Below are 13889 nucleotides of genomic sequence, written 5' to 3' on the forward strand. Positions count from 1 at the left end.
CCCTAACGCCATCTGTTAGATTATTGTGGCACGACGTTGGCAGTGACAGCTAGAGGAGACGCCACAGATACATGTGCGAATAGGTAATTCGCCACTCGTTTCGAATTACCTATTTTCGCACGTGTATCGTAATGTACTATAAATTGAGTTAATTTCCAGATATGTTGTAATGTTTTGAAATAAAATGCTATTTATATTTTTATAGTGTTTTTATAATTAGTGACGTTACAAGTAGATGACAGTTTCACGTCGGGGCCGGATCGACTTGCAGCGGCGGCACCGTGCCCTGAAACAAGCGAATCATCAGCGCAAGTCTGATTGACCTTAACCTTTTGGACGCCATATATCCGCACCGCAGGTCCAACGCCAAAGACGGATTAATCGGTCACAGACCACAGAGCAACAGAGACCTACGTGCATATGCATAAAGTTCAATTTCAGTATTGACACTTCGGTGACGTAGTGTCCGAGTGACAGCTTTTGTGTTTGACACGGCGTCGAAAAGGTTACTGCAGGTATCTCGATGTGTAAAGCGAGGCTTAGGTTGCCGACTACTGAGGTAAACGGTACCAGGGGTGCGAAACTCCTCCCTTCGGGCAAACTCGGCTCCGTTCGGCTCAGCATTGCCCCGAGCAATTATAAGGGTTGATACAACTTGACGTCCCATTGCGTGCACGACCACAGATAAGATAATGGCTTGAATTTTGACAACCCTAAATAGCCGAAAGGGATAGTGCCATACATTAGAAAGGGACAGCATAATTCGACCCTGAATCGCTGTCAAACTTCGGTTTTGTAGGAAGTTTCCTTTCTGTACGGTAGTACTATTATTTATTCTGTGACTGTATTCAAAAGTTTGCTCAGTTACCGCAATGTAATGAAAATTTAAGCCAGTTCTCTTTCGCCAGTCTGGTCCTATGTCTGCAGAAATATGCTCGAGCTCACAGCTGACAGCTACGCCGCATATTTCGCAGGCGAATGGTTTTTATCTCCACTGTGAGTCTCTCCAACGTACCTTGAACCCGTACACGGCACGAAACATTATTTATGGCATTAAAAATTTAAAAATAACTACATATTATTTTATGATCAAAAATACTTTATTTTATTCTTTCAAAGATATCCTCAAATATAAGGAAAAATTAAATACATATGCAAAATTATTACAAATTGATCCACAATAATAGATTCACTCATAGTAGTATTTTCTACCTGGTATGCCGAGGGTTAACAGCATAGTGTCTCCAGGATGAAGCTCGCGCACACAGCAGATAGCAACAGGCGTAACTATATACAGGTCAAGAGTAGGCGACGCAGCATTAGTCGCATGTGAATGATTTCTCTCCTCTGTGAGCTGATCCTACTGCTTCTCTTGCCTCTAGAGTGACCATGATTTTTGCTTCCTTGACTAAAATGTACCTTAAAGCCATGCACGGCGCGTAGATGTTTGACGGCGTAGTGTCTGCAGGCGTAGGCGCGCGCGCAGAGCGGGCAGCGGTGGCGCCGCGCGCCGTGGCTCGCGGCGCGGTGCGCGCGCAGGCTGTTCGTCGCCTTAAACGCCGCGCCGCACAGCCCACACTGTTTACAGATGGATAGGGGATGTTACCTACATTGCCTTTGTGTTGTAAGCCACATATTTCGAGTAAGGTGTAGTTTGTGAAGTGGCTTGTAGAGTTAGAAGCTTGGCTCTACAAGAGATCTGATAACTTTTTGACAGTGCGAGCCTTATGGTTTCGTCTTGGCAACATTTTACATGAAAATGTTTTTGGTGGGATTACCTTTTCTTAGTACCAAAATCGCATAATCTGACAGATGGATTTACTCGAGTTTGAAGTTAAGCGTCTCATATAAACCATAAGCGCCACTTGCACCATTCCACTAACCCGTGGGTAAGAGGTTAAACCGTTAACTCGTGTCAAATTGTACACCAACCATGGTAAGTCCAGGTTTAATCGGTTAACCCCGGGTTAGTGAATGGTGCAAGTGGCCCTTAGTTTCAATAACGAGGCATAGGATTTTCTATTCACAAAAATGTATGTACATATTATAACCTTGATGCGCTTTTCGGTGCGGTGGCTATGTCGGTGCTGGGCTAGAAGGTACGCCGCGTGAAACTTTGCACCGCAAGTTTCGCAGACGAAAGGTTTCTCTCCTCGGTGGCGGCGCTCGTGGTTCTGCAAGGTGTTTTACATTTATGCATTTAGTTGTAAGTATTAGACTATAACTTTTTGCCTGTATGTTTTTAGTTTTAGGATAAATGGCAATGGAATGAGCTCCCTTCCGAGGTTTTCCCGAGGGTCTACAGTATGGGGTTCTTCAAAAAAGGAGTGTACAGGTTTTTAAAAGGTCGGCAACGCGCATGTAACACCTCTGGAGTTGCAGGCGTCCATAGGCTACGGTGACTGCTTACCATTAGGCGGTCCGTATGCTTGTTTGCCACCGATGTGGCATAAAAAAATGGGTGAATCAACTTTTTCTTGTCACTGGTTGTCATGGTTACGGTCTCCTGGGTCACTCTTAAACTACTAGTTATTTCGTATTTAAATGAATCAAACTTGAATTTTTTGGTAGGTATAAGGCCTTTCCATAATGGGACAGCTTCTAAGCACGTTTGTAGAACGGTACAGCAGCTCTTCTAACAAACTATGCTACTATTGTCTCCTGGCTGATGGGACAGAATAATAGTTGATCGACCCAAATAATGAATAAGTAGACACTAGTTATTAGGTAGCTAAGATAAACTAACAGAGTATAATGGATTCTTAAGTATAGTCAGCCAAGAAAGTGGTTTAGCACTTTCTTGGCTGACTATACCTGTGAAATGAAGATAAGGTATTTTATCTGATGGGTAGTGCGTAGTATCATTAATCATAGAGATGCCTCCTGTCCACACTGTGGTAAGGAGGAGACTAGCTTACACCTACTAGCGGAATGTATTATGTATGCGGCACCGCGATATAATACATTCGGCAAAGACACACTAAAAGAGAACGAACTAACGGACGTCGAACTCAAAGATGTCCTTCTGTTCTGCAGGAAAACAAGAAGATTTGAGGAGAATGGTGAGGGAATGCCGCCGGGACAGTAACCTGCAGCTCCGACTCCAGGGAATCGGGCTGAATGAACGCGACACGTGATCGACAGCCCGCCTGCTTCCGGCCAGGCGTCCCTACACTACATCTACATCTACATCATTAATCATAAGTTATATGTTCTCCGGTCTTACATATCTAAATATGCCCAATTTCAGCCCAACCGAATATCGAAAACTTATTGTTCATATTAGAGATGCAACGGATAGTTGTTTGGCCGGATACCGGATATTCGGCCAGACCATCGGCCGCATATTCGGACTTCGGAACTATACCTACATTTCGATTTTTCAGGTGCACATTGTGCAGGTTTTGTCCTATTTCGTAGTGAACGTTCGCGCGGACTCATTTCTAGGTACGAAATGAGTGCACGTGCACGTGCAACTGAGTGGAATGATTAAATTGTTTTCAAATAATACGATTATGACCGTGACTGTTCCTTATTCCAATTTTGCTTACTCCGAAATCAAGCAATGTTACTATCCGGTATCCGGCCGGATAGTAGGCCACTATCCGGTATTCGGCCGGATGTTAAAGTAATGGCCGGATAGGCCGCATACCGGATAGTAACCGAATATCCGGTGCATCTCTAGTTCATATCACATATTTACGTAAACATATTTTAGAAGGCGTGTAACTGAGCGTTTTCAAAATATTGACTTCTTGGGCTCATTTTACTCAGAATCATTTGTACATTCACGCCTAATACATGAAAAAATGTGTCCCTAAATGTTGTGTGGCGAAATTAACTAGCATTTACACCACCGCTAAGACGTTCCTGCGCCGACGGGTTCGACAGGCGCATTAAGCTCCGCATGGATTTTATGCGGATGCGGATTTTGAAAATAACGCGGAAGTTCCGCGGTTGCGGACGCGAATATTCGCAACATCCCTGAGCCTCTACCATCAGTTTTAACATTGACATAACGCTCACGTCTACGTAATTTACTTTCTGTACATCTCTCTTGCACTATTGCTCGCATATGCGAGTACGAGCGAGATGCATAGAAAGTAAATTACGTAGACGTGAGCGTATATGTCAATGTCAAAACTGATGGTAGACGTACTGGTACGAGTTTACATTTAGGTACCTCAACGGCGGCACCTTTTGTCGTAGCCGTGTATGTTGCATAATTAACCATAGCGCTATGGCAATAAGGACCATTTTACCATAATCTTACCTCAAGGGCGGCTCTGCTCGAGCTCTGGAACTGGCAGTGGTTGCTGTTGTCGTAGCCGTGTCTGTTGCATAATTAACCATAGCGCTATGGCAATAAGGACCATTTTACCATAATCTTACCTCAAGGGCGGCTCTGCTCGCGCTCTTGAACTCGCAGTGGTGGCACTGCAACTTTTCGTAACCGTGTTTCGCGCGGAGATGCTCGCTCAGACGCAACTTGTTGCCGAAACAACGCCCGCAGTGCTACAAAATAATATTAATTGCCATAGATTAATATACTCGTAAGTCAATAAAGAGTGGACACTCCATATATCAGTTTTCTTGCCAAAACGCGAGTTATTTCGTAGTCGACATCTAACGTAAAGTAGTGGAACTATCAGTACCGCTACTTGACACCAGATGTTACAAGTGTCGCTACTGACGAAAAATGTACTACTAAAACAATTTACAACTAATATGAGTAGAAGGAGTTGAAAATAGACTTCCAGTTAATATCGAGCTAAATTTGATTAAAAGCTAAAGTTTATCGAAATAAAAATTTTTCAGCATTAGTTTTCGTTTGCCGCGACATCTATTGTCATCAGTTAGTTAACTGTACTGATAAATTCCGCTAGATGTAGACTACGAAATAACTGGCATTTTGGCAATAAATTAAAGCTGGATAAGAACAAATCATTGAAAAGATTTTTACTATAATTTGTAAATATCGATATCACTAATATTTGCAATTCTTAAAAATTTTATTACTTGTTTACTTAAATTTTGCTCTGGCGTGTGAGTAAAAGGTTAAGCGGTTAAGCGTATTAACTATGAAAAAGTGTTTGAAAACAAGGTACATACGTGATCGTATTAAGCGGTATCTTCTGTATTCTATTTGTTTACTAGCTTTTGCCCGCGACTTCGTCTGCGTGGAATTGGTGACAGCTGCTAAAGTAGGTATAGCGCCTGGATAATGCTAATAGCCATCATTCAGTTCGCGCATTGCTTACTTCAATTATTAGGCAATTCATTAACTCTTTCAATTCCACCGCCTTTGCACTCTCTTCACGGATGATTTCCGACATAAAAACTATCCTATGTCCTTCCCCGGGACTCAAACTATCTCTATACCAAAATTTCAACTAAATCGGTTCAGCGGCTTAAGCGTAAAAAGGTAACAGACAGACAGACAGACACTTTTGCCTTCCAATAATATATTAGTATGGATATGTACCTCACAGACGGGTCCTAGCCCCTTGTGCTTAACGGCCTGGTGCGCGCGTAGACTGTTCCTCTGCATCGGCTTGTGACAGACGTCACATGATACTAATTCCTTGCCCTGCGACAGTCAAAAACACATACAAATTTAAACCATCGTCAGTGGGGAGACACTCCTCCCTTCGGGCTAACTCGGCTCCGTTCGGCTCAGCATTGCTCCGAGTAATTAGGGTTGGCACAACTTGACGGTCTGGTCAAAATGATACGGGTAGAATTTGAGCAAGAATATAGGTGCGTTACATTTAATACTCGTAAACAGTAACTTAGCCGACTTTTCTGGATCTAGACGGTTTCACAATTTACACGGCCAAGGGCAATCTTCTCGGTACTCGTCGCCACTCGGTACGTGTGATCATTACGTACCGAGTCGGAGACCCGTCGTTTCTTCTTGAGCGGGCACTGAGCGGCGTGCGTCGCGAGCGCCTCTTTACTGCCGTGCTCTAACGTGCAATACTGCAACAATAGTGTTTTCACATCGCCTAATCAGAAAAGGGATTTTACAGTACATATGGCCCTAATTTCCCGCACTAGTGCGTAAAATAGCACTTTTCGTGCGTATGTCAAAAGTTTAAAGGGCCATATGTACTGTAAAACGTTGTACGATACACGTGCGAATAGATAATTTCCTCTTTTCCGCACTTGTATCTTAAATAACTATTTCACATCACCAATTCGAAAAGGGGCTTTTTCTTCCCTGCTAGGAGGGATCAAAGTAACACTTCCGTTCTACCACACTATTTTTACATTTTTTTTGCACATTATTTTTTTAGCTTAAATAATCTGTTTAAGCATCATAATTCCCTCATAGGAGATGTGATAAGCAGTACCATTGTGTCACACGGTATCGAAATTATTTCGTCTTGGGCGTTAACACTTGAATCCCTCATTACGCTCAGGATTCTACTTTAGAATCCCTCACTACGTTGGGGATTGTATTGTTTGTATTGTTCGCTTCATTTAGGATTCAATGTACGCCCTTGACGGAAATATATCATTTTGATCCCTTGTAACACAAACTACTATTGTGTTCTGATGGATTCTACAATAGAATCCCGAACGTAGTGAGGGATTCTAAAGTAGAATCCTGAGCGTAATGAGGGATTCAAGAGTTAACGCCCAAGACGAAATAATTTTGATACCGTGTGACACATACTGCTTTTCACATCAACTATGACGAAAATAAAAAAATCTTAGTGTTGACACTACAGTGTTGCCACTTTTTAATTTCTACTCTTTTTTGCCAGGCTGTTCATAGTTAATTATATTAATATTTTATACTGGCAATGAAATGTCCTTGAACAGAAAAGTGCCACTTTGATCCGTCCTAGCAGGGAAGAAAAATCAATTTTCTGATTAGGTGATGTGAAAACTACTATTTCAATATATGTGACGTTATGTATGAAAAGGGACCTTATAGTCGATGGCGCTTACGCCATTATTAACGATGGTCCGATATAAATACAATGCCGCGCGATGCTGTGCGACGTAAGCGCCATCGACAATAAGGTCCCTTTTCATAGAAAATGCCCCAATTTAAAATGGGTCACTCAAGTTTTCTCATTTCTCGACAATTTTTTTGAATTTTTTTTTGACGATAGGTCTGGCCTCGTGGGTAGTGACCCTGCCTGTGAAGCCGATGGTCCTGGGTTCGAATCCCAGTAAGGGCATTTATTTGTGTGAATACACAGATTTGTTACCCAGTCATGGTTGTTTTCTATGTATTTAAGTATTTATATATTATATATATTGTTATCTAAGTACCCGCAACACAAGCCTTCTTGAGTTTACTGTGTGACTTAGTCAATCTGTGTAAGAATGTCCTATAATATGTATTTATTAATAACATTGCCATTTATTAAAAGTGCCCTTGTGGCCTATTTGCTGAATAAATGTTGAAGTTTTGAAGTAATTGTACGCACCCCGCACCGGAGGCCGGCGGTGGAGGCCTCGTGCCGCGCCGTCACGTGCGCGCGTAGGCTCCGCACCGACAGGTCCTTGCCGCATATCTTACAGATAACCCTGGCACACACCAATTTAATTAATACAACATGGGGCTCAGGTTCTGTCACACAGGCGCGTTTTCCGGGCGAGGCGTGAGCGTTTTATACGTAAAAGCGGCGCGCCCCGGTACGCTTCGCCCGGAAAACGCGCCAGTGTGACGAAGCCTTTAACTGTAAACCTCGCTAGCATAACTAAAATTGAATAAAATGTTTGGCTCCGCCATTTTGAAAAAAAAAAAATACAAAGACCGAATTGACAAAAAAAATATATTTAATCATCAAACCTGTTCACAAAACTTGGCTAGGCCAGAATGGTCCTCAAACAATGTCAACGTCTAAAAACAAAACATAAATTACCTTTGCACTTTCCTTTTTTTATCACACTTTTTATTTTCTATCACCTTCACAACTTCTGATACATCACAACTTTTCTCATTCTCTTTACTTTTAAAACATCCGAGCGCACTATCATTTTCTCCATCAGAAATTTCACATTTGACAATTTCCATTTCATCTGGCAATTCAAATTCACATTTCAATTCAGTCTTCAAAATATTACATTTTAAATCTTCAATGTCACAGTCTATATTGTTACTGTTAGTTAATGTTTCTTTATTTGAATTAGATTGGTTCAGTTCAAGCAGCTTGTTTTCCGAGTTTTTACACTGTCTTCGGAATTTAAGGGAACTGTTGATGTAGTCAAAGCATGTGGTGCATATTTGCTGTGGCAGCCCATCATTTACTTCAACCTGTAACCAATTCTTGGACTGAGGTATTTATTTCAAAAACAAGAAGATTCGAGGAGAATGGTGTGGGAATGCCGCTGGGACAGTAACCTGCAGCTCTGACTCCAGGGAACAGGGCTGAATGAACATGATACATGATCGACAGCCCGCCTGCTTCTGGCCGGGCCTCCCTACACGACATCTACATCTAGGTATTTATTTTCTTTTCCTTTTGTACAAATTATGTATTTGTTAACCCATGGAGCGCCCTAAACAGACACGTGTGCTGGTAACTAGTATAGGAGTTCCATACTACGGTAATTCTGGTGCGCTCCAGGGTAATTCTGGTGCGCTTAATATCAAATCATTACAAACAAGTTACTGTAAAAAAATATTTTATATGCACACTTTCATTGTTGACTGTACTTCCTCTACTTTACATGAAAAATACATAGACAACATAACAGTTAGTACCTACTAGGGTAACCATAACATTGTAATCACTACACCAAAACAAAGTCCCCCGCCGCGTCTGTTTGTTCGCAATTAACTCAAAAACTACTGAACGGATTTTCATGCGGTTTTCACCTATCAATAGAGCAATTCTTGAGCGGTTTAGGTGTATAATTTGTTAATCCGTGCGAAGCCGGGGCGGGTCGCTAGTAATCTTAATAACAGCTCAAACAGTAACTTACTTTTATGCCTGTAGTAATGAACACAGCAGTCGCATGACGCCTGTAATCCGCACTCGAAGCGAATATGGGCCTCAACCCCGTTGTACTGAGACAAGTGCGGCACAATGTTGAGAAATCCATCGTCTCATTGGGATTATGTCGAATATTGAGGCTTATAAAGACATAAAGGTAAAGCCTGACCAGCTAAATTAATAGGTATTTAAAGTTTTGTTTGCGATGGAAATGGACTAAGTATTCATGAACTTTTGGGAAAATTAAATACATATTAAATAAAATATTCCGTCGCTGAATACGACATACGAAATTACATGACATTGACATTAGACGCGGTACGTTCGGAAATAACTAAATACTCGAGTGTGTCCATAGATGGTAGGATCCTATAGACGTGCTACTGCGTCTGTGAGGAACAAAACATACGCAATGCGACACTATGATTGGTCGAATTTATTTGTTGCCCACCATACTATGATGTCTACATAGATACTAGCAAAAAGCAGAGCTTTGTAAGGGCTCGCGGAGGTTTTCTACCTTAACGTACCGAACCGGTTGCTGTCCGGTACGCCTGTCTGTTACAGCTTTTACTTTGTCCTTTAAAAACGTGTCCAGACGACAAAATCAAATTGCCAATATCATCCACACGTAATATACAATTTCATAAGTGCTTATTACATCCTACACGGCCGCCCAGTACTTTTTGTAAGGAACCCAACTGGCTTTCCTACATAATGTTGAGTCAGCGAGCCAATGTTCTTGAATTTATTTTTGCGTCCACTCCACACAATTGATCGAAAAACTATCCCGTCTGGACACCTACTGGCGGTAATCACGCTGCTCCACACATAAACTAACACACACAGTTCCACTAGGTACAGCCAGGGTCCAGCATCAGCTCTATCTTGGGTACTGCTCTTCCAAGTTCTCATTAAGACGTGTCAGATGACCAAAACAGCGTGTGCCTATGTTGCACCAAACCTGAGTTCCACTAGGTACAGCCAGGGTTTAGCATCAGCTCTATCTTGGGTACTAATCTCCTAAGTGCTCATCAAGACGAATCGGATGGCCAAAACAGCGTGTGCCTATGTTGCAACAAACCTGAGTTCCACTAGGTACTGCCAGGGTTCAGCATGAGTTCTATCTTGGGTACCTACTGTTTTCCCAAGTGCTCATCATGACGTGTCGGATGTCCAAAATAGCGTGTGTCTATGTTGCATCAAACCTGATCGAGTTCCACTAGGTACAGCCAGGGTTCAGCATCAGCTCTATCTTGGGTACTACTTTCCTATGTTCTCATCAAGACGAGTTGCATGACCAAAACAGCGTGTGCCTATGTTGTATAAAACCCGAGCTCCATTAGGCACTGTCAGGGTTCAGCATCAGCTATCTTGGGTACTGAAAGTACTGATCTACCCAGTGATCATCATGACGAGTCGGATATCCAAAACAGCGTGTGTCTATGTATGTTGCATCAAACCCGAGCTCCACTAGGTACTGCCAGGGTTCGGCATCGGCTCTATCTTGGGTACTACTCTCCTAAGTGCTCATCAAGATGAGTCGGATGACCAAACCATAATGTGCCTTTGTTACACCAAACCTGAGTTCCACTAGGTACTGCCAGGGTACTGGGTCATTTTGCTGAACTGCACGCCGACGTTTCGATTGGCGTGCAGTTCCCATACAAGTTTCAGTCGGGTTGTAGTCCGTCTGTATCGGCCCTAAGTTACTGAAGTTTGTATTAATTATGCTTATCTTTATTTATAATTTTAGCAGTTCCAAGCAATAGTAACACTAAAGGCGCCATTCATTAATTACGTAAGACAATTTTTGCCAGCTTTTGACGCCCTCCCACCCCTATGTAAGAAATAATAAGAATAGGCTGACCCCGTCCCCCTCCCACCAATATAATTTATTTTCAAAAAAATATTTTTATGAATGTTTGTTTGTACCTGTACAAAGGTACTTGAGCTCGTTTAAGCTAACTCTGCACCGTGTTTGATAGCATAGAGTGTGAAGTATTATTTTAAACGTCATAATTTCATAGAAATTAAAAATAATATCGCATCTTTGTGATCTTACTTAAGAACTATGAAAACCCCCTCCCTCCCCCTTGTAAGAAAAAATAATATATGTTCGACCCCCCTCCTCCCCAAAATCGTCTTACGTAATAAATTAATGGCGCCAAAACTGTATCTCGAACTGAAAATACCCGATTTAAGTTTGCTAACACAACATGACTGATCATCACATCGTCAGCGTCACAAAACATACGAGTAAATTGACCTCCGCAGTAAATATTAGGTCATTACCTATGAAATTGGCGTTTTGTACGGAGAATTTCAACGAAACACGAATTTCCATACAATTAATTTTGCGGATATTTTTTTGATGGCTAATTCAAACCAAACAAAATTTTTCCAGTAATTTTTGACACCTTTAAGGTATGTTTTCAATATCTCCATTTCTTGAAAATTGGTACCATTAGAAAAATATAAGTAATTTTAATACTCGAACCGACAGCACATGAAAAGACCTATTTTCAAGGCTTAATTCTGAACACTTAACAATAAAAAATAACAATTAATTGTATGTAAAATCGTTGTTTATTGAGTGCACTGTAGTTTTATTGTAATTGTGTATGTACTTTTGTAAAAAAAAAAACTAGGATCAGACTTATATCTATGAACAAAAACGCCAATTTCATAGGTAAGGACCTAATATACAGCAAGATTGATTGTTCTAGTAGGTTTTCACAAAAACTGAATTGCTAAAATGGGAATCAAACCAAGTGAAGCGAGGTGGGTTGAATCCAAAATTGTACCCACTTTGGTATTCATCGTTGTTAATGGCGTAAGCGCCATCGACATTATTGAACTTGAAAACACCACATAGGTATCATATTGTTTGAATACCCACAACACAAGCCTTCTTAAGTAGTCAATTTGTATAAGAATGTCCAATATTTATTTATTTATTTATTACTAACGCCATCTGTTAGAGAAAGAAATAATTAACATTAGCACGAATGTTAATTCATCATTTTGCCAACAGATGGCGCTAGTAGTAATACAAAGTGTTATTACTTTATTTTATTTTTTTAGGTTTAGAAAATGATATTTTTATGTTTGATAACACATCTAGACATGAATTTAAATTACTATGTTAAATTTCAAACCTAACAGTGCAGTAGTTTTTCCGTAAAGTGTACCACAAGAATGCATAGTTCGTCGATTAGTGATAGGGCTCGCTTCGCTCGCCCTAATAAGTGGAGGGAGAAAATAGCTAAGTCTACAGATCTTCCTCTATGGGCCATTAACGTATACCTATGGACTGGCCTTATAGGGCACTAAAAATGGTGCTAGTTTAGCGGTGTGACTCGCGAATTCCAGCCAATCGTGCAGTCTAACGCAAGTCTAGTTGCGACCAATAGCGCGCCTGATGCGAACTCATCAACCAATCGCGCTTGATGGATGGATGGCGAGTACCCAGAGGTTAATACAGAGAGTGCAAAATGCCTGTGCACGTTTTTCCTTTGATATCCCTCCCCGCTCGCACGTAACACAATACTTAAATAAAAACCACATTATGAAAATGTCCACGCGTCAAAAGGTCCATTTAGTGTCGCTTATGTTTGGCATTGTGCTCTACCGGGTGCCTTCGTACCTTTACGATAAGCTAACCTGGGCTCATAACTCCAGATCCTCAGATGTCAGATCATCCAGGTATCTGCAACTTGTTTGCCCTCGTCACCATTCTACGGCCTTTCGCGGCAGTTTTCGGTACACTGCCACGAAGTGTTGGAATGACCTGCCTCCACCAATCCGTTCGCTGAAGTCGTTGAATGGCTTCAAGTCAAAATGTCGTTCTCACTTATTACAAACACAAATTGAAACATCACTGCAATATAAGTAACACACGTAGACGTTAACCACTTTACTTTATCTCTCTGATAATCTGATAAATCCGATTTGATACCGTCATTCTATTAAAATAACGATAATTTGTTCTGTGGGTAGTTTTTAAGTTTTTAGCTAGGTTACAGTTTGTCTTTTTCTTTTTAATATTTTTTAATTTGGTGTATATTTTATAATTCAGTGTGTTTTTTTTTCTATATGTTATTAGTATGTTTTTTTTTCTCCTTTTTCTTTTGTTGTTGTTCAGTATGTATACATTTTAGAGTCTCTCTCTCTTTCTTTATGTCTGTTTTGTGTGTCACTGGTGTGTGTTGTCGTCTCATAGTTTTAAGTCAGGTCCCCACTGAAAACCAGCGCCACGGATTGCCGCGGCATTATGCTGAGTGGGGTCCTATTTTAGCGTCCAAATGTTTTTTTATGTCAGTATGTCTTTGTTTTCTAGATGTAATATGTTGTGGCGTTAAATAAATGTATTTTCTTTCTTTCTTTTCTTTCTGATGCGAACTCATCAACCAATCGCGTTGTACCGGTGTCACACCGCTGTACTGGCCCCTGTCATGCCTCATTATTATTGTCCGTAAAGCCAGTCCTAGACAAAGAATATAATACTCACTAGGAGAAGAACGGTAACTCCATACAAAAAAATGTCCCCAACCGTTTATACGTTTATACTAGTGGCGCCGTCTTTGTGTACCAATGGAACTATAGTTGACAACCGGTTTAGGTAGTAATTCTGTTGATAAACATATTTGTTATCTTCATATCACGAAATATATGCAAGATGCAAATATTACCCCTTGTTTGTGGTATTATCAATTGATTTAAATAAAAGGCATGTTTATGTTTATAACATTATATATATTATTTATTAAAAAATGTTTTACATATAAAAATATACACTGAAAACTGGCAACTGGCAACTTAATAAAAAAATAGACATTAATAAAGCGCATTCACAAAGTTTTCAGTACCTTTTATACAAATAACATTAGGCATGCCTACCTATTACACTTTACACACAGATACACT

The 13889-nt window shown here is 40.8% G+C and overlaps 1 protein-coding gene across 1 annotated transcript; it reads right to left on the bottom strand.

The window, feature by feature from the left end:
• Window positions 1-203: 203 nt before the first annotated feature.
• LOC134803333 (zinc finger protein 771-like) lies at window positions 204-9241 on the bottom strand. Its single transcript, XM_063776126.1, has 9 exons — window positions 8950-9241; window positions 7887-8278; window positions 7449-7548; window positions 5893-5982; window positions 5486-5590; window positions 4393-4515; window positions 2052-2174; window positions 1420-1578; window positions 204-286 (listed from the first exon to the last, which is right to left on the bottom strand). Exons 1-9 carry the CDS (start codon window positions 9067-9069, stop codon window positions 245-247), a joined length of 1254 nt encoding a protein of 417 aa, XP_063632196.1. The 5' UTR covers window positions 9070-9241; the 3' UTR covers window positions 204-244.
• Window positions 9242-13889: the final 4648 nt, after the last annotated feature.

The sequence above is a fragment of the Cydia splendana genome, chromosome 26 (genome assembly GCF_910591565.1).
Source record: "Cydia splendana chromosome 26, ilCydSple1.2, whole genome shotgun sequence".
NCBI classification, from domain to species: Eukaryota; Metazoa; Arthropoda; class Insecta; order Lepidoptera; family Tortricidae; genus Cydia; species Cydia splendana.